The sequence below is a fragment of the Colletotrichum lupini genome, chromosome 2 (assembly GCF_023278565.1).
Source record: "Colletotrichum lupini chromosome 2, complete sequence".
Lineage (NCBI taxonomy): Eukaryota > Fungi > Ascomycota > Sordariomycetes > Glomerellales > Glomerellaceae > Colletotrichum > Colletotrichum lupini.
This window is the reverse complement of record NC_064675.1, coordinates 3220793-3244344: the sequence shown is the minus strand read 5'-3', so window position 1 is coordinate 3244344 and position 23552 is coordinate 3220793. Positions and strand designations below refer to the sequence as shown.

At 55.6% G+C, this 23552-nt stretch overlaps 7 protein-coding genes across 7 annotated transcripts, besides 2 other annotated features; 3 read left to right on the top strand and 4 right to left on the bottom strand.

Annotated features, from left to right (window-relative positions):
- Nucleotides 1-232: 232 nt before the first annotated feature.
- On the top strand, nucleotides 233-4844 carry CLUP02_03277 (uncharacterized protein; the record flags this gene model as incomplete). The annotated part of the gene is made up of 3 exons (XM_049282301.1): nucleotides 233-1053; nucleotides 1111-3636; nucleotides 3689-4844. The coding sequence occupies 3 exons, from the start codon at nucleotides 233-235 to the stop codon at nucleotides 4842-4844; spliced, it is 4503 nt and encodes a 1500-aa protein (XP_049139444.1).
- Nucleotides 4845-5449: 605 nt separating this feature from the next.
- Nucleotides 5450-10759, bottom strand: CLUP02_03276 (uncharacterized protein; the record flags this gene model as incomplete). Its single annotated transcript, XM_049282300.1, has 26 exons — nucleotides 5450-5545; nucleotides 5592-5664; nucleotides 5736-5881; nucleotides 5913-6023; nucleotides 6112-6137; nucleotides 6205-6273; nucleotides 6376-6480; nucleotides 6711-6792; nucleotides 6845-7067; nucleotides 7126-7178; nucleotides 7247-7426; nucleotides 7486-7623; nucleotides 7683-7698; nucleotides 7766-8008; nucleotides 8073-8201; nucleotides 8251-8625; nucleotides 8798-9216; nucleotides 9274-9319; nucleotides 9401-9502; nucleotides 9557-9616; nucleotides 9691-9793; nucleotides 9864-10233; nucleotides 10306-10445; nucleotides 10488-10549; nucleotides 10611-10642; nucleotides 10706-10759. 26 exons carry the CDS (start codon nucleotides 10757-10759, stop codon nucleotides 5450-5452), a joined length of 3453 nt encoding a protein of 1150 aa, XP_049139443.1.
- A 1857-nt stretch (nucleotides 10760-12616) lies between these two features.
- Nucleotides 12617-12632: a sequence feature (Short protein (CLUP02_03275, UQC77804.1) was converted to a misc_feature.).
- A 425-nt stretch (nucleotides 12633-13057) lies between these two features.
- Nucleotides 13058-13122: a sequence feature (Short protein (CLUP02_03275, UQC77804.1) was converted to a misc_feature.).
- A 914-nt stretch (nucleotides 13123-14036) lies between these two features.
- Nucleotides 14037-16259, top strand: CLUP02_03274 (fork head domain-containing protein; the record flags this gene model as incomplete). The annotated part of the gene is made up of 1 exon (XM_049282299.1): nucleotides 14037-16259. One exon carries the CDS (start codon nucleotides 14037-14039, stop codon nucleotides 16257-16259), a length of 2223 nt encoding a protein of 740 aa, XP_049139442.1.
- Nucleotides 16260-17486: 1227 nt separating this feature from the next.
- Nucleotides 17487-18476, bottom strand: CLUP02_03273 (uncharacterized protein; the record flags this gene model as incomplete). The annotated part of the gene is made up of 3 exons (XM_049282298.1): nucleotides 17487-17674; nucleotides 17787-18116; nucleotides 18401-18476. 3 exons carry the CDS (start codon nucleotides 18474-18476, stop codon nucleotides 17487-17489), a joined length of 594 nt encoding a protein of 197 aa, XP_049139441.1.
- Nucleotides 18477-19500: 1024 nt separating this feature from the next.
- On the top strand, nucleotides 19501-21267 carry CLUP02_03272 (peroxin-3; the record flags this gene model as incomplete). Its single annotated transcript, XM_049282297.1, has 3 exons — nucleotides 19501-19658; nucleotides 19741-20135; nucleotides 20204-21267. 3 exons carry the CDS (start codon nucleotides 19501-19503, stop codon nucleotides 21265-21267), a joined length of 1617 nt encoding a protein of 538 aa, XP_049139440.1.
- A 651-nt stretch (nucleotides 21268-21918) lies between these two features.
- On the bottom strand, nucleotides 21919-22499 carry CLUP02_03271 (sybindin-like family protein; the record flags this gene model as incomplete). Its single annotated transcript, XM_049282296.1, has 2 exons — nucleotides 21919-22022; nucleotides 22154-22499. The coding sequence occupies 2 exons, from the start codon at nucleotides 22497-22499 to the stop codon at nucleotides 21919-21921; spliced, it is 450 nt and encodes a 149-aa protein (XP_049139439.1).
- Nucleotides 22500-23052: 553 nt separating this feature from the next.
- On the bottom strand, nucleotides 23053-23274 carry CLUP02_03270 (uncharacterized protein; the record flags this gene model as incomplete). The annotated part of the gene is made up of 1 exon (XM_049282295.1): nucleotides 23053-23274. A coding segment is annotated over one exon (222 nt), but the record flags the coding sequence as incomplete, so codon positions are not given.
- Nucleotides 23275-23552: the final 278 nt, after the last annotated feature.

Genomic DNA, 23552 nt, shown 5'->3' with positions numbered 1-23552 from the left:
CTCGCCACCTCCGCGACCTCTTGCTTTTGCAACTGTCACAAGAGGAATTGGCAAAGAGCTCTTTCAACCAACCTTGATCGACGGAGATCCTCCGCTCGTGACGTTCGTCTCACCCGATTCCCAATCCCCTTATCGTCCGAGTCTCCTAACCGTTCCATCAGGAGTTCCTCCATCTCTGTCCTTTTCTTTTCGAAGCCCGACATCCTCGTCGGCACCAATCATCCCGCCCATCATGTACTCGAACTCGAATGCCTTCCTGGGCGGCAATAGCCAACGGCCCGGCGCGCAGCAATATGGTGGAAGCTCTTTCGGCCAGCAGCCGGGCCAGCAGCAGCAGCCGGGCCCTTTTGCTCCTCAGCCCACAGGCTTCGGCCAGGCACCGTTGCAACAGCAGTTCACCGGCTACCCGGGGATGCAACAGCAACCGCAGCAGCAAGCTCCTCAACAGCTCCAGCCCCAGTTCACCGGCTTCCCCGGCCAGCCGCAGCCGCAGCAGAGCTTCCAGACCGGCGCTCCCCCGATGCCGTCGATCCCCTCGCAGTACCAGTCGCAGTTCCAGCAACAGCAGCAGCAGCAGCAGCAGCAGCAGCAGCAGCCTCAGCAGACTGGATTCCCAGGTCAGCAACAGCAACAGCAGCCTCAGCCGACTGGTTTTGCTCAGCAGCAGCAGCCTCAACAGACTGGATTCCCAGGCCAGCTGCAAGCCCAGCAGACTGGTTTCCCGCAAGCCCAGCAACCTCAACCTACTGGCTTCCAGAGCCAGCAGCAGACGGCTGCCCCGACTCCTATCAAGCCCCAAGCCACGGGCTTTAGCCAGATGGCTGCTTCTTTCCGAACCGGGGGCACGCCGAAGCCAGCTGGTCGACGCCCTAAGTCTGCCAACAAGATTCCAAACATTCGACTATCGTTCATCACAGCTCCGGATCAGTCCAAGTTTGAGACTCTCTTCAAGTCTGCGGTTGGTGAAGGCCAGGCAACGACAATGTCCGGAGACAAGGCGAGAGACCTGCTGATGCGATCACGCTTGGACGGCGACTCGCTCTCACACATTTGGTCAGTGCCTTTCTAGCTTGCGCTTTGTAATAAGTTGTGCTTACGGAGTATATGCAGGACTCTTGCCGACACGACACGATCTGGAGAGCTTCACTTCCCCGAATTCGCCCTCGCAATGTACTTGTGCAACCTGAAGCTCACTGGAAAGTCCATACCCTCGACATTGCCCGAGAACATCAAGAATGAGGTGTCCAGCGTCGTGGACATTATCAACTTCAGCATTGCGGAGGACGCCGGCCGAGATACACCTGGCAGCACTGCTACCGGCAGGTCGAGCACCGAGCCCACGATTCATCAGCCTCAGCCTCAAACTTCCAACTCCCAGCTTCTGCAGGCACAGATGACCGGTTTCCCCGGGCAGCAAGCTCAGGGCTTCGGGCAGACACAAGGGCTGCAACCTCAGCAGACTGGGTTCCCCAACCTTAATGCGCAGCCGACCGGAATGAACCCGCAACCCACGGGATACAACGGGCCACGACCACCCATGCCACCCATGCCCACCGGGTATGGCAATAGCCTCACGCCGGGCGGAGGTCCAATGGCTGCGCCTCTGAACGCGCAGCCTACCGGCCGCCCCGGCCAATGGGGTCTTGTCAACGCCCCTTCCACGGGTCTGCCCAACATCGATGCTCTTCAGGCTAGAATGATGCCTCAGCAAGGCCGGGAGCAGGGAAGCTTCACTACGCAGGGTCTGCAGGGTAATGCCGTCATTCCTTGGGCTATCACCAAGGAGGAGAAGCAACGCTACGACGCACTCTTCAAGGCATGGGATGGACTTCACAAGGGCTTCATCGGCGGAGACGTCGCCATTGAAATCTTTGGACAGAGTGGTCTCGAGAAGCCGGACCTCGAGCGTGTCTGGACCCTTGCTGACAATGGTAACAAGGGTCGCCTGAACCTGGACGAATTCGCAGTTGCTATGCATTTGATTTACAGGAAGCTCAATGGATATCCCTTGCCTAACCAGCTGCCGCCTGAGCTTGTTCCTCCCTCGACGAGAAACTTCAATGAGTCTATCGGCACCATCCGATCAATGTTGAGCCAGGAGTCAGAGTTCCGTTCCAAGTCTGGTGCAGCTCTGCTTCCTCAGAAGACTGGTGTCAGCTACATGAAGACTCACTCGTTGAGAGGCACCCCTGGCGGCCAGAGCACTGGGCGTAAGGATGCCACAGTTTTCAAGAACAACGATGAACAGGTCGGATATAGGTCTAGTGCTCGTCGCCGTGTTGGCAATAACTCGCCCCGCCCCGAGTCGCCATCCTCTACCGCATACGATGACCTTGGACTTGATCAATTGAAAAAGAAGATCCGAGAGAAGGAAGTCCTCCTCGACGCCATGGATTTTGCCGATGAGAAGAACTTGGAGGAGGACGACTTGCTCGACAGACGTGACCGTCGGGAGGCCGAGGAGCTGTACCGCCGCATTCGCCGCATCCAGGACGACATTGATGCGAACCCGGATGCTGCACTTTCGTCGGGAGACTCGGAAGCCGAGAGACGATCCTTGAAGCGACAGCTCCAGAATCTCACAGACAAGGTCCCTGAACTGGCCTCTGCCGTCCGCAAGACCGAAAAGGCTATTGCAGAAGCAAGACTCGAGCTCTTCAGGCTCAAGGATGCAAAGGCTCACCCGAACAGTGCCGCTGCTATTGTCGGAACTGGTCCTGGCGGTGCCGTAACAGAGTCTGACAGACTGAAGGCTCGAGCCAAGGCTATGATGCAGCAACGTACTGCAGCCTTGACGGGTAAGAAGGTTGAGTCGAGCTTCGACGACGAAGGCCCCAAGCGCCTTGAGGAAGAGAACCATAAAATCAAGACCGAGAAGGAGAACAACGAGAGCATGGTCAGAGACGTGGAAGATTCTGTGCGTGACTTTGCTCGCGGTATTGAAGACAACTTGAAAGAAGGCACCACGACGGCCTCCAACGAACACGAGAAGCGACGCTGGGAGGATGCTCTGGGCGTCGAGGATGAAGTCAGAGATTTCATCTTTGATCTTCAGCGATCTAGCCGCGCTGCGCGTGTTCGGGCACAGGACCGTCGCCCTACTTCCTCGTCTTCGCCTTCGGCTGCTCGTGTATCCTCAAGAGAGCCTGCCGCGGCCAGCCCCGCCGCCCGCCTCGAGAGCCCTGCGCCTCCCTCGCGCACCACTACTCCCGGAGGCTCGTACTCTTCTTACAAGACCCCCGAGGAGCGTGCTGCTTTCATCAAGCAGCAGGCTGAGCAGCGTATGGCTGAGCGACTTGCTGCCCTGGGTATTAAGGCTCCTACTAAGCCTGGTGAGACGGCTGCCCAGAGAATGGAGCGCGAGAGAGCCGAGCGTGCCGCTAAGCTGCGCCAGGCCGAGGAGGAGGATGAGCGTCGTGAGACTGAACGTCAAGCCCGGCTCGCCGAGGAGACGGGCGCTCCGGCCCCGGCTGCCAAGAAGCCTCCCCCGCCGCCATCGAGGAAGGCCGCCAAGAGCGATGCTGCTGAGAGAGAGGCCTCGCGGAAGGCGGAGGAAGAGCAAGCGGCTAAACAGGCCGAAGAAGAGCGTCTCGCCAGGGAGCACGAGGAGCAACAGCGTGCCACCAAGGAATTGGAGTAAGTCTGTTGGAAAACAACCGAAGACGAACATATGCTAATGGATACACAGGGCGAGCGCTAGAGAGCAGCAAGATGATCTTGAGACCGAACGACAATCTGCAGCTGCTCGCCTCAAGGCACTTGAGGAACAAGTCAAGCAGGGCAAGCTCAAGAAGGAAGAGGAGAAGCGCAAGAAGAAGGCAGCACTTGCTGAGCAAAAGGAGAAGGAGGCCAAGTTGGCAGCACAGAGGGCCGAGATTGAAGCTGCCCGTCAGCGCGAGTTGGAGCTCCAACGCCAGCTCGAGGCTATGAATGACGATGATGACAGCTCATCGGACGACGAAGATGGCCCATCCCAAATTACCCCTCAGGCCTCTACTCCTACTCAGGGCGGTAGCCAGATCAGTAGTCAGGAGCTCGAGAAGCAGCCTTCTCCGCCCCCTGTTCCGACAGTGGTCACAAGCCCACCGACCGAGAACGAGAGCCGCAACCCGTACCACCGCATGCTCTCTCACTCATCCGAATCCACCTCGGCCCCGAGCGAACCTTCCGCACCTGCCGCCGCCCCTCCCCCACCCCCGGCGGCTGCGCAGTCTACTAACCCCTTCCACCGTATGGCGCAAGAGAGCAAGGCAGCTCCCGCAGCTGCCTCTCCCCCGGCTCCCTCCGGACCCTTCTCCCGCAAGCGCCCTGACGAGGACGATGACTGGGGCACGGATAAGGAGGACGATGAAGATTCCGACGATGATGACCGTCCTGGCGGCAGTAGCGCTGCGGCTCTGGCTTCCATACTGTTCGGAACCATGGCCCCCCCGCGACCACTTTCGGCCACCGGAGACAAGCCGATGTCTAACCCTGTCAGCCCGGCCATGGGTAGCGACGCCTCACCTGCGTTCCCTCCTCCCCCGCCGCCTATGCCAGCTACCGGTGCTCCTCCTCCCCCACCAGGCCCGGCACCCGAGGTTCCTTCGGCCCCTCCTCCGCCACCGATGCCGGCATCGCCCGCACCAGGTGGCCCGCCGCCGCCGCCGCCTCCTCCCCCTCCAGGCATGGGAGCTCCCCCGCCACCACCTCCCCCACCACCGGCGGGTGACGCACCGTCAGGGCCTCCAGCAGGTGGACGGCCCGCGGGTCTGCTCGGGGAGATCCAACTTGGCAAGGCCCTGAAGAAGACTGAGACTCGCGATAAGAGCGGTGCCGCTACTGCAGGCCGCGTTTTGGATTAAATGCTAGGTGCTAGTTTCAATAGTCCGTGCTGGATGTGGCTGGCTGTGGATGCAGGTGAAGGATGTCACGGGGCAGGGCATGGAGAGAGAGCGAGATGACGAGAGGAGAAAGCTATGTCCAGGTAGTTTCCAGGATTGGTTGGGAGTAGATTCAGTTCACATGTGGCAAGATTTGTTCGCTAAGAGAGGAAGGAAGGGGTTTTGGAGGCGTGCAGCAGTAGGTATTGTTCCCATTATCATACAGATGTCCCACACCAACTAGTAATGCAAACCCCGAATTTCTTTTCTTTATCCTCACTCAAGTCTCTTTCGCCTTTTCTTGGCCCGTGACCTCCCCCCTCTCTCTCTCCCCGCCGCCGCCCGGCCGGCTGGCTGATCAGTCCGTCGTGTCAAACAAAGAATCTGAGCTGTGGGATCCGGCGCGAAGCTGCGCTAGCTCTGGTGTTGTCGGGACCATGCGTTGCGTGTGCGTTTGAGTGCCTCCTCTTTTTGTTTTTTTGGTCCCTGAGGGGTCCTGAGAAGCTTGGGTGGCGTAAAGTTATTTCTAGTCTTTTTTTTTTTTTTTCTATTCCGACGCCTGATCGAGAGGATCGTCTGTCTCTCTCTCAGTCTACGCAGGGAGAGAAGCGCAAGGTCAGGCCGGTGCGGGCGGTGATGGCGTCATTGTGGTGGTGTGAAGGTGTTTGTGCCGTGTCTGAGTCCTACCCTCTTCCCGAGTCTTTTCGGGGGTACGGTTTTCCGATCTACGAATAGGTTTTGAGTTTTTGGCTTGGGGGTATACCTCCTGTTGTAGTTGATCTTCGAGGTGAGGAGGGTGGATCTTTTCTTGGCAGGTTAGGAGGGTTTTTTTTTTTAACTCTTCTATTCTTTTGGTATCCCGTGGGTAGGGACGGCAAGTCTGGAGTCATGTTGGCAGGTAGAGTAAGGCTATGAGGATGAGGGAGCCAAGAGAGGGTTCTGGTATGTCTTGCGTTTTTTTTCTTCTTCTTCGAGAAACCCTTGATGGGGATTTCTGGAGCTTGAGCTAAGTCAAGGTCCTGTGTGTATCAGTTTCTACGCTGGGTTTACACGCATCTTTCGGCCCATGACGGGCAGGACAATGTGAAGATCTACTAGAATGGTGAAAGGGAGCCATGTAGCAATCAATGTAAATACCACGATCCTGCAGTTAGGTCTCCTCTATTGCCGTGTCATTGCATATAAGCCAAACGCGACTTCGGGACGCGTTTCCATTCTTTTTGAGAGAGGTAGTTGTGTGTTTGTTGACATTCAGGTCCTTTCGTCTGATAGTTCCTGGATCCATGAGAAGATGGTGGGAAGGGCAGAGAGAAAGAGGTGTGGTCAAACGGTTCACACCCACCTGATGCGGCGCTGAATGGGGGGGGAACGAGGGTGGCCAAGGTGGCGTAAGCTGCGATATCTCGCTTTACTATCGTGCGCTACTGCAGGTTCTTCTTTTTCATGTGCAACATATTACGACATGAGCGAGTCTAGCTGCTGCAGTCTGCAGGTAATCCTTCTCCGCGCAAACCAAGATCACCAAGGTGCCCCCTCTCTCTGACCCGGATTTCTCGGGAGCGGGCTGCTTTTTGGATCGGGTTCCTAGTTGTAGAGACTAATGTAGGCGCGAGGGCTACTGAACACCGTGGTGAAGAGGGAAAACGCTCTAATGGAGGGGCTAGATATGCAGGTCGATCGACCTAGTCTTTCTTCGTGGCAACTCGACACGAAAGAAAGCGAGCCTGGACGGGATAGCTCCAGAGAGCGTGAGAGCTCCTACCTAGTATCTACTACTGCCACTGAGAGAGTTGCCACTGAGATGGAGGTACAGGAGGCTGAGCAAAAGCTATCAAAAAAAAAAAAGACGTTCAACGTTCAAGGTTGAAATACGGTTGCACTCGGCTAGGAAGCTTGGGACAGGAACGACATGAAGAAGGAGGGGGTGGATCTACGGGTCCTGTGCTTCCCCTCCCCCCTCTTCGAGTGTTGGAGCTTCTCACCCACATTTGAGGGTTGGACGTTTCTTGGGATCTGCAAGTCACTTTCGCCCCGTGGCAGAGCGAGCAGCTCACCAGCTGTAAAGGCGAGATGGTGAGTCCACGTCGGTCGTCGGAGGTAGAGTCTTTTGCAGGACATGCCGGGGACTCGGGAGAGAGAGAGCGACGTGCTCTGCAGAGTTTCTGGCCTTTGGGGATATCTTTCTCGTTGGGCCCCGGACCCAGGCTGTCACGGTCAGAGGGACAGCGAGTGCAGCACTACGACCTCGATGAAACATATGCACGGATGAGGTGCTCGTGAGGTGGAATACAAGATGAACCCCGGTTTAGAGCTACCCTGGGAAATCCTCCCAGCCACCGGATTTTTTTTTTTCTCTTTCTGGCCTCATGGAAAAGTTTGGAAACGACCATGGAAGGATTAGGGGTGAAAACGGGCAGACTTGGTGTGCTGTTGAGACTCGGGAAGATCGTGTGTCTCGGTCCTCCGAGTCTGTGTGTTACAGTTTGTGAGGGCCGATTGGGCTCCGGGGTGGCGCTTTGTAAAAGAACGCCGAATGCTCTCGAAGGAAGCGGGATGGGATATTTCTGGAGCGTCCTGAGGTAGTCCCAACAATGGAAAGGCCGAGCTACAGAGCAACACCCACCTGCGTCTTACGACACGGCTTGAATGTGAGGGAGGAATTAGAATGCGATGAATGGCCTGAAATGTCCTGGATGATGGGCCGGAGATCGGACGTTGGCCTATGCTTCATGCTTGCTTTTTCGTGAATGGGACGGGGGCCCTGTCATCTGGTCTTTTACGAACCAAACTTGCAAGACTTAGACAGTAGAGCCGGGGGACCCGTTTTCCAAACCAGCTTTCGCACGTAAAGCAAAAGTATTTGGCAAAACTAGCGAAAAGAAGAAATCGAAATCGAGGCGGACGGATGGGCCATGTTGAAAAAAGCAAATGAGATGGCAAATGCGTTGTCCATTGTTGGGAAGACCGGAATGAAGGCATTGCTGGCGGCAATTGGGCATCTAGAGTCGGCCAACTTTTGGTCGTCAATGCTTCTTTCTAGGGTGCTGAGGATCACAGACTCAACGTGGGATCGGTAAACGGACGGACGGCGACAGTGCGCGTGAGCTGAAATGCGCCCAAAGCTTTCCTCGGCTGCCTTGATTTTCCTGGACTACGGAGTACAGCCCGTCGGGTTATCTGGGCGATATGGGGCCTTCGGTATGGCCTGACATGGGGGATGAAGCTGGGGTTGGAAAGACAAGTTTGCTTGGAGATGATAAGGTAAGGTAGAGCAGGCAGGTCGCAGGCCGTAGGTTGGCATATGCGGTGGTGGTCCTCTCCTCTGGTACGGAGAATGGACTATGGAGTATCGTCACGCTAGAGACGACACGCCGGACCAGGTCGGTACTGAATCAGAGATGAAATGGGAATGAGAATGGGAGAACGGCCGGCACTTTGAGCGGGTATATCAAAAGCAGCGCTATTAATATCGAGCAGGTAGGGATACACGCTCCGGGGGTACCAGAATGAGAGTGACAGTCTATGAGAGGGAAATGATGGAGAGGAACGCAGCCGTACGGAGTACAGTAGTGCGATGCAGCGGCGCGCGGGTTGTGGTCCGCTGCGAACGTTTGCGTTTGTGCATTGAAACGGACAGATGAGAGTCCCATCAAACTTCCAACGGGTGTGAGCTGGCAGTTGCGCCCGGGCCGGGAAACGCACGAGAATGAGGAACAAGAAGACAAAAGAGTAGTCAGAGAATGACGAAAACTCTGTTGCATTTCTGCCATGTGTCTCTGAATTTCGATTCCATGAATTACTCCATATCGTCTGGCACAGGGAAGTGAGGATAAAAATTTGATCGCCGGAGCGGATTCCGTGGGGATCTCGATGTCTCCCCCCCCCCCTTCTCTTGGGCAGAACAGAGGGAGGAAGCTCCAGTGTCAGTAGAGCACGAGGTGGGAAAGATGCCGAGATGGGGATAGCGAAGAGTCAGAATTCGGGGCGAGCTAGATGCGTTGTCAATGATGTGCGAGATGGGATATCTCCCGGTAGGGAAGATTTGCATCTTATGCGAAGATCGACTGACAGGGTGTGACGACTGGGCTGAACCTGGCAGTGGAAAAGCCAAGACAGGTATGGTACCTGGTGACCCCTCTTGGTTTGTGAATGGATTGCGCAGAATTGGGAGGGGAGGTTCACGCGGGAGAGGACGCCCGTCAGGTACCGGAGGCCGGAGCGATAAGGCGAGCGGTGAATGGTGAATGGTGAATGTCAGTGCCAATGGGGGAATCATGAATGGGACGAGAAAGAATGAGTGGTAAGAGATGCAGCGGTAGGAAACAGAGAAATTGCTCCCAGAACCCTGCTTAGTCTGCACCACACCAGCTGAGCCAGAGCGTTGCACTTGCACTTGCACCTGCCTGCAGACGCAGACATTGCTCGCACTGGCGACTTGCAAGTTGCACGCATTCCCACTTGTCCAGGTGCAGTTGGCAGTTGCAAATTGCAGCACCTACCTCAGCGTGCTCAGTTCAGGTACGTATAACGGTACGTACTTTCTGGACTGGGGAGTGGCTTCGAGACCGGGTGGGACCTGATGACAGGAACAGGCAAGAACGGGCAAGAAGTTGGGAGCGCCTAGCAAGTTGGTCCCAATTCTGGTTGAAACATTGTCAGCCCGCGGAACCAATGAGACGGCTCGAGGTGGAAACGGTTTGATTGGGGATCGAGAGTTGGGGCCACGTCCGGGCACTGGCGGAGACACGAGGTTTCTGGAAAGAGCAGCCAGGAAACATGTGCGAAGGGATTGGTCATTGCAGCATGCTGGCAGTACTTCGTGCCTTACGCAGTACCTACGGCGGTAGCGAGAAGGGATGATGTCACGGATGGGGGGGAAAGAGCTCGGGAAGGGACTTTCCCGCTCTCGGTATTTCGTATTATCGGATGCCCTGGGCCATTTGGGTCGTGCGGCAATACCTAGACCGACCTTACCTAAAGGTACCGAGTACGGATACTCACCAACGGCTGGCTTCACTTCGGGAGTCTCATATCTCCATCCCGTCAAGCACGTAGCAGCGATCATGGACTCATAGACCCAAGGCAACTTTACAGAGAGAATTGGAGCGAACAGGTCACCGGTATCATGACTAGTGTCAGATGCCTCTCCAGCCCGTAAGCCCCCAGTGGCTCCCGTAGTCCTGTGCCTGACAGTAAGGAGTGCCGATGATGAGATGTTGTCTTGCTTTCCGAGACCCTTTCCCCGTACCTGGCCTCGCTGTGCTTCTAAACACTCAAGTTTCGGGCCCGGTGGAGAGACACATGTCGTAGCAGTCTTGTCGCAATTGGCGCCACGGCCTGGACGTTGCCTTTTTGTACAATAGATCAATGGCTACTTCCGTTTACTTGTGATTGATAGACATGGGTTGAGGCGAATACCTAGTGACACTCACAAAACTCAGACCGCGGGCTGCAACCCGTCCACCCAACGTTCGTTGAACGTCGCCCATTTAGACATGGCATGCTTATTCGTCAGGCTCGCTCCAATGCGACACCGCGGCTGTCGTCGCCTTTCCGCAGAGGGCAAAGACCCAATCGACACCGCTCATCATCCATGGCATTATTAGCCTTCCAAGGTTTCCCAACGTATATCCGTGCAGCTGCTGTTAGTGTCTTCACGGCCGGCGATGGGCGCTCCAGAGTGCTCCCTGCGCCGAGGCTCGAGCATTTTTTAGTCATTGTCGACCTACACTAGAAAGCCATGGGTACCCTTTCTGAGCAGCGCCCCATCTAGCCCAGTTCTAGAAGTCTGTTCCTCGCGGTTGGGAATCAAACAGCTGGGATGATGGAAGGAAAGCATTGACGAGAATTTGGATCGTTCTGATGGGATCCTCGATAGGCACGGACAGGTTGGTCATGCTCGGCCCAAAAAGACCCGTCTAGCCGTCCAAGACTTTTGAAAACGCAGAGCACGAGGCGAGAGATGAGATCAGGCGGAATGAGCGCGCGCAATCGTCTCTCATCTTATATCATCGGGAGGTGAAGTGAGACGCCCGTCACATTCCGTACCTGACGATCTGGCCAGCATTAGACGGGGGGTGGTCTTGGTACCTGGGTCTCGGTCTCAGTTTCACAGCGGGGACAATCGTTGCAAGACAGCCTAAGCCATTAAAAAGACGAAGATGGGGTGGAAAGAATATGAAAATTTGTTTAAGTGGTGTCAGTCTGACAAAAAAGAAAAAAGATATCGTCCAGCCTTTCCAGCGGTTATCCGTGGTTTGCTTTCCGTATTGGCTCCTACTCCTAATGGGCACATGAGTTGGGATGACCCAGTTTCATCGGATGGGGGCACGGCGGCCAATCAGGAGTACAGTCATGTGATTTGGCCGTTTTGATTGGCTCATGGTGGACGCGTTTGTTGTTTTCTTCCCAAATCGGTGAGACGCGTCGGCTACGCGCCGACTTCATTCCATCATCCATGGCCTGTGCCTCGAACCCTCGACCCAATCAATCCCAGCAGCCAGCGCAAGAAAGAGGCCATCCCAACGAGACCAGATGAGGGCACCACAGAGAGGACGCCAGAGCCGTCGCAGAGCGAGACAGTGACCTCTTTTTGAGCCCTCACAGGCTCGCACACAATCGCAATCGCGCCACACAGCCATTACCATTTTTGTTCGCCTGTGTGTCTTCTTAGATAGGAAACCCATTTCATCACGGCTGCAAACCAGATCAGATCAGCCAATTGACGGCAGACGAGCGCTTAGCCGAACAAGCCACAACCGTGAGGAAGACTAGCATTTCGGCCATTGCCAGAGCAAGAAAAGGCAAAGTCCATGGTCTATTTTTCGGGTCTTGCACTACCAGCTGGACTCGACCATGTTTGGCCTGGGCTTCCTTTGACACTTTGGTAGTCTCGAGATAGTCGCAACACCACCAAGGACGAAGTCGAAGAGTCGAGGACCGGAGCGATATCACAGTTTGCACCATTGCCCACAGCATCCACAGATATTTCCCCGGCAGAGCCCTGCATGCAACACCATTCGCTGCCCGTCAAGCTGCATCTAGAGGCTCTAGCTGCTATCTACAGCATCCATCCCTGTGGCGTGCTGGGAAGTAGGGGACCTTGGGGGTGGTTCAGTGGTGCTGGTGCATATGCAGTGGAAATTCAACCTTTCTTGGTGGCAGACACGCGCTCATTTTCACGTTTCTGTTGGAAGACAGCGCGCGAAAAAAGAGGAGTCTCGTACGCAGTACTGTGGTACATACCTTACAGACTTACAGTAAAGCCCGTCGGCGGCCCACCACGGACTCTCGCATGAACTGCAAAACCTGCTTGCATACAGTACGTGCATAGCATAGCCTTCCCGTCCTGTCGCCAGCTTTCGCCCATTCATATTTCGTACAATCGTCGTCACCTCTGGGCTTTAGGGAAGTCTGGGATCCTCTTTCGTCCACATCTTCTCCTCCTCTGTCTGCCGGACGTAACCCGCGCGGACGCCCTTCCCCCCCTCCTCCCTCCCCACTGGAACTGAGTCTGACAGGCCTGGCCCCGGGAGCCCTGAGCTTCTTCTGCTTGTTCTTCTTACTACGTATCTCGAACTTGGACCTGAATTGGAGCCGGGTGAAAGTCTGTTCGACTTCAACCGACCTGGCTGGCTGACCCTCTCTTTTCTTTCGACGGCGTAGCCCAAGCAAACGCGCAAAGACAAACGCAAATCCTCATCCTCCACGCCTGACAGAAACCAAACGGTGACGGCTAAGGGCACCGACCCCGGATGCGAGCAGCTCTCTGTCTAGCGACTTAGTATCTAGTCACCTGAGGTAGTATATCTTCGGATACCTTACACAGACTGGACTGCACTACTACAGTCCCAAGTGTGCGCACTTCTTTCTGATCGCTCTCCCGCTCGGCGACGGTTGGCTTCTAACTTCGACCTCTTTTTTTCTTCTTCCGGGACGGCGTGTTCCAGCAAACGGTCGACCTTGCCGTGCATCCCATCATCGCCCATCCATGATCCTCCTCCACCTTCTTCACACTTAACACTACTCCATAGTCCATACCCATCATCCATGCATGCTGCTCATGCTGCCACCTTCTGTACCTGTGCCTATGCCATCGCACCCCGGACGATATCAAGCACACGCACATTCATACTCGCTCTCACGCTCACTCACATTCGCGCACACCACACACACCTGCTCCATTACACTCCCTGCATCTAACCAGACTACGGAGGTCCTTTACACTACACACCCTTGCTGCCACTTCGGCGTACCCTAGCCTGGTCGGTCGTGTCACAGCCCACGCTCCTCTTGTCCAATCGCCCATTCCTCCCGTGCTCCAGAGGCCCCACCGGACATCTCTGGGCTTGCTGAGCTGGCCGCCCACCTCTTCAAAGACATCCCGGTCCTCTCCACTCGCCTTGGCTGAAATCAATCCATCTATCCATCCTTCTGCCGCCGACTCCCACACTTTGCTCTACCTACTCCTCCTCCTCCTCACTGCCTGCTCTGACCTACGCACGCCTGCTACTACTACTACCACCACCACCACTACCACCGCTGCCGCTGGCTCGCCTATTACATCTTACCTACCCTCCTCTCCCTCGCGTGCTATCGTGCCTGATATCCCCTCTTTTCTTTTCACCTTTCTGCAGCCATAAGCCATACCTCACCCTCACCCTCGTCTGCTGCTCTTCTCTGACTCTCTCGCTCTCACACACACACACTCACGCTCACACCCCATTGCGCTTTATCGACTTCGCACAACATCGTCGTCGCCGCTCTTCAACGTTGTTTGTCGGGCACCACTCTTCGCAGAATATCGCCGTCGCTTGCCTGATCGCATCGTGTCGATCCAGCGATCCCGTCGCTAAACTTACAATTTGACCGCCAAAAGGGCCCCTTGCATTCACGACCCACAACTCATTTCCAAAGTCTAGACCCGACCTAGGTGAGCCTTGAGTCTCCTCTCTCTTTCTCCTCCCTTCAATCATGCAAAACCCCGTTCGGGTTCAAGAACCTTGAAGCCGGGCCCTGTCAGGTTGACAGAGTCAAGACCACACCGTCAACTACTTATCTAACCTTATGCCTTTGCGGCTCGCTGACATGCCCTCCCTCCCACAGCCCACTACTTGCCGCGAACGCACTTGACGCAGGTTTGGAGACGACATCATTCAACTACACTCGGCCGACATGGCCAAACCCACGCGCTATACCGGCTCTCATGAGCCTCTGCAAATCTACCAAGACGACTTTTTCGAGAACTCGACAACAATGATCAACCACGCACCCATGCCTGCCGCCTCCAAGCCACCGAGGAGGCCGCTTGGCGCAACAAGTAACAACAATGTCGTCCTCAACCCTCCGATGCTCGCATCCGACAGACACTCGCCTCTAAAGGCATCATCAGGCAACATCAAATCGCATCATGCCCCGTTGAAGTCCCAGGGTAGCAAGTTAAACATGGTGCCAATGGCGCCACCATCAGCAAACAACCAGAACACCGATTCGCTACACAAGAAGCCCTACTTATCCAAGTTCAAGACCGTCGCACAGAAGCCTCCTTCTGTGGATTTGGCCGCCGGATTCGGGAAGGAGAACGTTCACCCGCAGTTGTATCCTGCGCCACCGACCATCAACTTTGATCAGTTCTACATGCACAAGGGACCCGGAAAGCGCACATTGATGGAGGCTGCACCGATCAAGGAATCACGACCTCTGAAGAAGGTAAAGGCCGATGAGTCCGGCCTTCCACCTCACGACTCTTTCCCTCCAATCGTCGACGATGGGACGAAACCGGGCCACAGCTACGCCACTTTGATTGGGATGGCAATTCTTCGATCACCACTGCGACGCCTGACGCTCGCACAAATTTACAAGTGGATCTCAGACACGTACTCGTTTTACAAGGCGGAGGAGTCGGGATGGCAGAACAGCATTCGGCACAACCTCAGCCTTCACAAGGCCTTTATCAAGGTGGAACGACCAAAGGACGACCCGGGCAAGGGAAATTACTGGACGATCCAGGAGGGCATGGAGCAACAATTCATGAAGGACAAGCCGGCAAGAAAGACGGCAACGACCGCCGAAAACGTGCCTGTCATGTCAACCCGTATGGAACCCTCAAGGCCGGCCAACATGCCGATCCAGGAGCCGACTCTTCCGCCTCCTGCACCGATCAGACATGCAACAACGCTCCCGCCTTTGCCTACTTCTCAGGCTACCGTTGCCGTTGAGTTCTCATCCGATGCCACCATTCCTGTCTCGGACTCGGCCGCACCTGAAGATGGACAGGATAAGCTGGACCACGAATGCTCTCCTCTGCCGCCTACGATGCATTCTTCACCGCCCATTCCGCGACACATGGAGCCCCGCAGCCGCACGCCTCCTCCGCCTGGCCGCGGACCTATGTCGTCCATCACCAGATCTCACAAGAGAAAATTCGCGTCCATGGATGACAGTGGTTACATCTCGTCTCTCGAATCCTCTGCTTTGCGCCCGCAAAAGACTGGCATTCTTACCTCAGAGGCCGATCGCCCTCGCAAGCGCAGTCGCGCTGGCAGGGCCGAGGATGAGATTGCTCGCTTGCGCGCGTCGTCTTACGATAGCCCTAGCAAGGGTCGGTCGTATAACGCGTTCGCCCCACCGTCCTCATCGCCGCTCCGCCAACAAGGGCAGATGCTGCCACCGCTCACGCCAGCCATGAAACTGAAGCCGCCTACCAAGGCCCCGCCTTCTGCCTCGCCCAACACCAATCTTCGCCAGCACCGCGAAAATGTCCGCCAGATGCTGCAGTCCCCGATCCGCAAGATGGTCGGCACCGGTGACGGCAACGCTCCGTGGAGCCCCGCTTTCAACTTGGACGAGAGCGTCTACAACTACAACCTGATGGCCGCTGGTGACTTTGACATCTTCCAGGACATGGACAACGACTTCTTTGACGGCCTACCCCAAGAGTCTCCCTCCAAGACGTCTGGTGGAAAGCGACCCCGTCTTGAGCGTACTCACTCTGCCAATGCCTTGGCCGATACTCATGACTCGGGTAACGGCAACAAGTCGGTTCTCTCAACGCCCTTCCTGAAGGCACCCGCACAACCTTCTGCCATGTGGGAGACTCCTAGCAAGGTCTTTGACGGCCTGTCCTCTCCTATCAAAGCCAACAACGACGCCGCCGTGCAATGGAGATTCCCCTCGCCGACCAAGATATCTAGTTCATTCTACGAGGTAGCGGCCGAGGGCGACTGGCCTTCGTTCTCCTTCGACACGACAGACTTCTTGTCGGAGGAGACCACCGAGTACTCGGGTCTCGACATCCTGCAAGGCTTTGAGAAGATTGGCTCTGGCTCCCAGCCCAAGGCTTCCGGCTCCAAGCCCAGCAAGCCTGCGTTTGGACGAAGCTACACCACGCAATTCTAGTCTCTTGCGACGAGACGACGATGACGACCGTTACGATGTATGAACACACTTACTGGCATGACGTCCCGATGCATTCAGGCATTCAGGGCCTGTTTCGACAAACTTCACACGATAATGGAGCGCGCGGGGGAAACACAAAAAACTTTGGGCTGATTTTAAAGACTAATGTCTGATTCGGGCTTCGAGGCTTTCACAATTCTCTTGTCCATGATTGTTTGCTTTATGATAATGACGAAGCAGTGCACATATAATGTCTTGGCTCTCCTTATTTTTTCTCCGATGGGTAAAGGGAGGGAAAGCGAAGGGACATCATCATTCTTGAGAGGCACGGAGGGCACCATGAGATTCTTGTGCGTTTTTTCTGCTTTTGCTTTCGTCGGCCTTGGACCAGGTTAGGTTCGGCTCGATATTCGCTTTTTGCTTTTTTTTTATTGCTGTTTGGCCGGAATAGGCTATTTTGTTGTTTGTGTTTCTTGCTGTGTAGGAAAATCCGGGTTGGATGTGTAGCGTATTGGCTTCGCACCTATTGCTAAGCACACTGGTAGTGATCAATTCTATGGAAACACGCACGAAACAGAGCCTTCTCGCAAATGTTGTTCAAGATGTCAATGATGACATGACTGTCGCGAATAACTTATACAGTGCTCTATATCCCATTCATATGGCTGTACTGTCCTTTATGTGGGCATTCCACATGATATCCGCAACAATCAAATTATATCCGACATCATCAAGAGCCCGGTGGCTTAGAAGCATGTTCAAATCAGCAGGACTCTCGACTGTGTGGTGTTACGTACGTTTGAGAAGATAATCATCTTCTCGGAACTAGTAAAGTCGTCATGAATCATTGAATCATCGAATCATCGAAGAAGCTAGTTTTCGGCATGCGTGGGTGACTTCTCAGTCCGATGTTTGAACTCAAGAACGGGTATCATATTGTCTTGCTCTAAATTTCCCCAAATGTCCTACATGTCTATGTCTCGTTTGAATCATGCCTTGTTCCCAGAACGCCTCAGAATGTTGTGTACCACCTCTACGATATCTGCCAGCAGACGTCGCCGTCGTCATCCTGGGTTCGTTGATGTCGTCGTCCCCAAGCCGAACATGGAAAGACTGTCCAAAAAAATTCGCATCAAATCCTGGAAAAAAAGAAAAACCAAGAGGCATCTTGTCAAAAACATCTCATTATAATCTCACAGTGTCGTCGTCAGCCCGAATGCGCAAAGTTTAGTAAATGCCCATCCTCGTAGCCCACCCTGACTCCTTTTGGTTAATGTTGATCTGGTAGGGAAACGGGTTCGACCCCTGCGTCGTTATCGGAGGGATGTGATCCTTGTGCGCGTTGACGAAGGTGATGACCTTCATGACGGTCGTCATGAGCGTCGTCTCCATGGCTTTTCGGACTTTGGCTCGCTCTGGAAAAGTTTCACCGACAACGGTCAGCCTCTCATCTTTGTACGTCCCTCTACTAGTGCGCCCCCCTCTACCGGGTTGCCAAAGGAGGGCAAAGGGGTAGGTAGAACCAACCAGTCTCCGTCCTGGGCTCCGCGACCGTGACTTTTACGGTCCAGCATTCCCAACAGACCTCCTCGTCGCCGCGCATGAGCCAGGCCTTGCGACGCTTCTTCTCAAAGAACTGGACGGTGAGCTGGCCGCGCCCGCCGCCGCTGCCACCGCCGCCGGAGCCGGACGAGGAGCGCTCCGCGTCGAGCTGGCGGACGAGGGCGGTGGCGCGCTGCTCGATCATGGTCTCGAGCTCGACGTCGTCGACGTAGGGGAGGGTCAGATCTAGGACTTCGCGGGTGTACGGAACGACGGCGGGGAAGAAGCGGTGGAAGAAGATTGTGTGGAGGATTCCTGTATCACGGTGACGAGGTTGTTTAATTAGCATTTATTCCTGTTCAAGGGCCATCACTATGGTTGATATGGTTTCGTGTTGCATGGCTTGGGTTTTGCACTTTGGAGGGGGACTGGTAAGGCAGGCGCCCGTCGCATCGCGAGGCTGAGAGGTTCGGAAGGTGTTGTCGTTCGTTTTGAGGGCGGATATGACGTCTGGCGGGGCGCGCGCGAACTGCGGGCTACCTATGGGAAAGAGGACTGGGGATGGGAGACGGGACACGGGGGACAGAGATGGTAGGTACCTTTGACGACATCCCGTACGGAGGCCGGGTCCGCAAAGGCCTCGAGAATGAACTCTGGAGCGCTGCTCTGCTGCATCGTGCCTTTTCTCGATTATGGGATTTTGCTTGGTGAGTTGGTTGTTAGACAGACAGATGCGGTTGGCGTGAAGGAGAGTGACAGACACTCTCTCCCTCTGCCTGAGGTAAGGTGAGGGAATGACCCAAAGAAAGGTGTCAGATGTACTGAGGGGCACACTTGAGCCCAGCATTGATGCGCCGCACCGATAAGGGGGCGGGCGGGCAGAAGAGAGCGGGGAGTCACTACCGCTGTGTTGATCCAGGGAGGGAAGGGACAGAGGCGGGGGGAGGACGGGATATCGGTAGCAGGGGTACTCTTCCTGGTTGGGAAAGGTACTCCCAAGTTCCCCGAGCTGGGTCCTGGGGAGTAGAGAGTGGCCATACCTAGCCTTGTGCAGTAGCAGCCCGTACGGTAAGGTACTTACGATACTTGGGCAGTCGTTGGTGGTGGGCAGCAAGGGCGAGCAGTGATGTACCTACACTACCTTACCGGGGAAGCGCTCGATACGGCGGCGGTTGCGGTACCGGCACTTCAGCCACAGCTGTTGGGGCAAGAGAGTTGGGAAACACGGGCATTGAATTAAGATGACGCGGGAACGTGGGTGTGGCTGGGCCGAGGTAATCACGGTTCACGACTCGCAGAGAGCAGTAGCCAGTCACTGGGCTTTCAGGCGCGAGCTCCTCTCCTCCTGGTCTGCTTAACTGCTCCAACTTATCATTACGTGCCGACCAGCCTTCCTAGAGCTCGCCCAGATAGCCAATTTTGGGGGGGTTTAATAGACAAAAAATCTCCCAATCTTCTTTTTTTTCATATGATTCCCCTAGCAAGACGACCGCCTTTTTCTATTCTTTAACTCTTTAACTCGGTTCGAAAGCTTCAATCCGGGGTTCTTTCAACTATTCTCGCAATCTTTGTTGAACTTCAATCCTTCTGGTCCTTTCCCTCCATTTCCCTCTACCATACTCCGGACCGGACTTTATCTTTCCATCAACAGCCAGGCTAATCTCTCGGACTTTAGTCGCTCGCCGCGCCAGACCGAGCCATGTTGGAAGCCACTCGGCGATGGTTCCGCCGAAATAGGACACCGCTCGCTGTGAGCGTGGGTGTAGTCGGCGCGGGCTATGTCGTGTCGCAATATGTCATGGGCAAGATCAACGATGCGCGTGAGCGCATGAGCAGCGATCGCATCGCCAAGGAGAAGTGAGCTACATTCCCAAGATACCCTCCTCTAAGCTACCATGACCACCCTCCCCCGACTAACACCGCCGTGTCCCAATCGCAGCCTCCGCCGCCGATTTGAGCAAAACCAAGAAGACTGCACATTTACTGTGCTCGCACTCCTCCCCTCGGCAACGACGAATATACTCGAGGTCATGAACACGGAGAAGATCACCTACGAGATCCAGAAGATGAAGGGTCAGACCAAGAGCCTCAAGAGCGGCAGCGGCAGCCCGCCGAGCATCGCAGATACTACCATGACAGAAGACGACGGACGGAGCATGGTCAGCAGCAGCGTCCAGAGCGAGAGCGGTGTGCACGCGAGCCAATTGACGGTACCGGCCCCGACGTCGGCTACCGCGGGAGGGGCCGCCGAGGGTGCGCAACAGGATGGCGGCGCGGCGGCGCAGAAGAGTCGCAAGTCGAAGAGGCAGTTGTGGGATGATCTGACCATAAGCTGTGAGTGACGCCTATCTGATGTGATGGAGAAGGCGAGAGAGGAGAAGATTCTAACATTGACATCGCAGCCATAACAAGAGCGTTCACGCTATTATACACCCTCGCATTGCTGACGATGCTGACAAGAGTCCAACTCAACCTCCTCGGCCGCCGTAGCTATCTCTCGAGCGTTATATCCCTGGCGACTGGTACCGCGCAAGCGACTATCAGTCTGGAGAACAATGACGACGACGGCCTCGACCAGCCTTACGGCAACGACTTTGAGACGAACCGTCGCTACCTGACCTTTAGCTGGTGGCTCCTGAATGAGGGGTGGAAGGAGCTCGGCCAGCGCGTCGAGACCGCCGTCCGCCAGGTCTTTGGCCACCTGAGCCCGCGCGACCTGCTCAGCTTCGAGCAGTTCTCGGAGCTGACGCTCGCGGTGCGCAAGGCCGTTGAGGGCGCCACGCCCGAAGAGCGCAGGGCCGCAAAGTGGCTGCCCTACCTCCTTCCGCCGCGGGACAAGGAGGACCACGTCCTCCGCGAGTCGGGCATCCTGGAGGAGAGCACTGTGATGCTGTCCGAGAGCGCCACGTCTCAGTCTTCGCCGTCATCGTCGCCCGCAGTGAGAAGGCTGCTCGACGAGACGTCGGATCTCATCGAGTCGCCCTCCTTCACGCACGTGCTCACGCTCATCCTCGATGCCGGCTTCTCCCTGCTCGTGGATAAGAAGCTCTCATCAGCAGCCTTTGATAAGCCGGACCTCGCCGAGTCGGAACCGCGCTCGTCGCAGGTGGTCGTACTCTTGCCCAAAATCCTCTCGGTCCTCACGAGGCAAGCCCACATCATTGGCAACGGGATGCCGAATGAGTACCTACAGGAGATGGAGCAGGTCGCCGACCTCGAGGGCTTTGCGGCCGTGGTGTACTCGAGCAATTGGGAGAATGAGATCCACCACGACGACGAGGGCATCATGGCGAGCGCCGTTGACGTGAGGGCCAGCGAAGTGCCTCGCGCCAGCCAGGGTACTGCTGCAACTTTCCCAAGTCAGACGCAGGGGACGACGCAGGGCACCGGAGAGGAGAGCCTCGTGATGGTGAACCCGCAGTCTAGCTTTGAGAGCGCGTGGGGGAGGGCGGTGGACAGCAAGTAGGCCTTCCATCCAAAATAGAGAGACATAACATGTACATGTGGCCCGAACCTCGATTGATGTTGTGTTCTCGAGGTGTGTGAGCCTGGCTATGACATTTTTAATGATATTTACGGGGTTATGGACAGGACAGGTGGGAATGTAAGGCAGGGATGGAGCTGGAAATATAGGTATCATTGTATAATCTATGGTCAAGAGATAGACGGTTCATCTCTCGAATCTGTATCAACGAAGTACGGGGGTTAAGCCCAGAGCTGGAGATGGCGCAGCCTCCGTCCATTCCTTTGATCCATTTTGCTCAGCCCGCGATTCTACTGATGATTCTTTCTTGTTGTCAGGCCGTCCAGTGGTTCTGGGACGCCTTTTCTTCGTCTATGTTTGTGGTGGGGGGTTTCCTTCTTTAGGCATGAAGTGCGCAATCGGTGCCAGGGACTACAATGCATCTCGTAGACACGTTTGTTCCATGATGCCAGCCTGGCAAAAGCTCGTTGCGGCTCGACATCGAATTCTCCCGTGTTGAGTTGTTGGGATTCTCCCCTTTCTCCTCCCCAGTTCTAAGGGCTCCCACTCACATATCGTCTTTCCCTGGGTTTGGTGTTTTCTTGTTCTTTGTTCCTTTCCAACCTGGCTGCCGAACGGCGAGAACGGTGTCCTTCACATCAAGCCCCTGACGAACTGATCCAGACCCAGCTCGAAAAGTTCGTTCTTGACGCCTTCGCCACCCTTGTGTTCGGCTGGTGCTAGGGGGTTCTTGACGACTGCAAAAAGAGGTCAGCAAGTTATGATCCGTTGCCAGGAAAAGAGAGGAAGCCCTCAGGGTGGGTAATTGTCACCGTACCGTATTCAACCCAGAGGTTAATATAAATCTGATGCAGCACATTCCGCATACTCAGCGTCGCCGTATCAGTAAGCATGACGAAGCGCAGGTTCGAGGGCGTCTCGTAGTAGTGGAGCTTGTAGGCCGAGGTGCGGTAGCTGATAAAGGCGTCGTCGTCCCCGCCGAGCTTGCGGACCATGTTGCGGAGGGAGAATACCGTGCCAAAGATGAGCTTGGCGTCGTCCTTGGCCGAGTTTACCTGGCTACGGCGGCCGAGCTGCTGTGATGGTGGTGGTGCGGCGCCCGTTCCGGCTGATGAGGGGGGTTGTTGGGATGGCGGGCGCTCGGCGGGGAGCCAGGTTTTTGAGTAGATGCATTCCGTGTGGCGGTCGAAGATGTAGAAGGAGTAGACGACCATGTTGGGCTAGGGGACGGCCGCGACGGCGGCGCGGGGGTTGCGCGTGTTTGCGCCGGGTTTCGGTGTCGTCTGGAGGCGAGGCGAGGGGGAAAGGGATGGAGGTTGGTCGTTTAGGGGCGCATGCCGGGGAGTTGTGCAGGGTACGTAGATTGCGGATTGATTCTGTATCTCGAGAATTCGGGATTCGAATCTGTTCGTCTTCGGGTCGTCAATGAATTCGCTGGTTTTCGGTGTCGTTGGGTATCACTGGTTGAAAGTCGCAAGATGCTCATGAAGATACGAAGTAAGGTAGCTAGCTTGGGCGGGACGATTGAGTGTGGTCGGCCGTTCAGTGGCCCCAGCCCCGAAATGCGGCTACCGTTGCTTGTCTCGGTCGGTAGGTACCTCGGTGGACCTTTGAAATTGCAACTGTGAGCTGGAGCTGGTCCGATTGCGTAAGGTACAGATGCTGGCAGGGGGTGTCACTCTGCCTTGTGGTGGACCCCCCGGACGGAACGTAATTCTTTGGCGCAAGGAGGGGTTCCGAGCTGGCCCTACGAGGGGAGCACACTAGTCAGCCCATGATGGGAAATCTACGATGCGCCCAATGACAACGGGCAGCGATGCTGGGCATGGATATGAGGAGCCGTGGAAATGGATAAGACGGAACCTGGGCTTTTCGTAGGGCGTTGAGAACACTGGAGACCTGCGAGGTGATCCTTGGGGGAAAATAACAGACGTGGGGGCTGGAAGGGGGCTCACTCTGAGCCTGAAGAGCTGAAGGAGAAACGCCTACCTATTTTTTCCCACCTTCGAAGACAAAGTACTTCTTTCTCTCTTCCCACCCCCGGGCCCTTGTTTCCTTTCGGTCAGGTTTTAAAGCTCAGCTGTCGTCTCGTTTTCGCGATTCCTAGTGCCCTTGCTTATTGTTTCCTTTCTTTTGACGTCGCTTTCGCTTTTCTCACCTCACACGCGCGCTTCCAGGTTCAAAACGTCGCCAGCTCCATCGCTCGCTCGTCCGGTCGTTCGCGCCTATTCGTCATACCTACCTAGTATTGCCTTAAGATTTGGGGT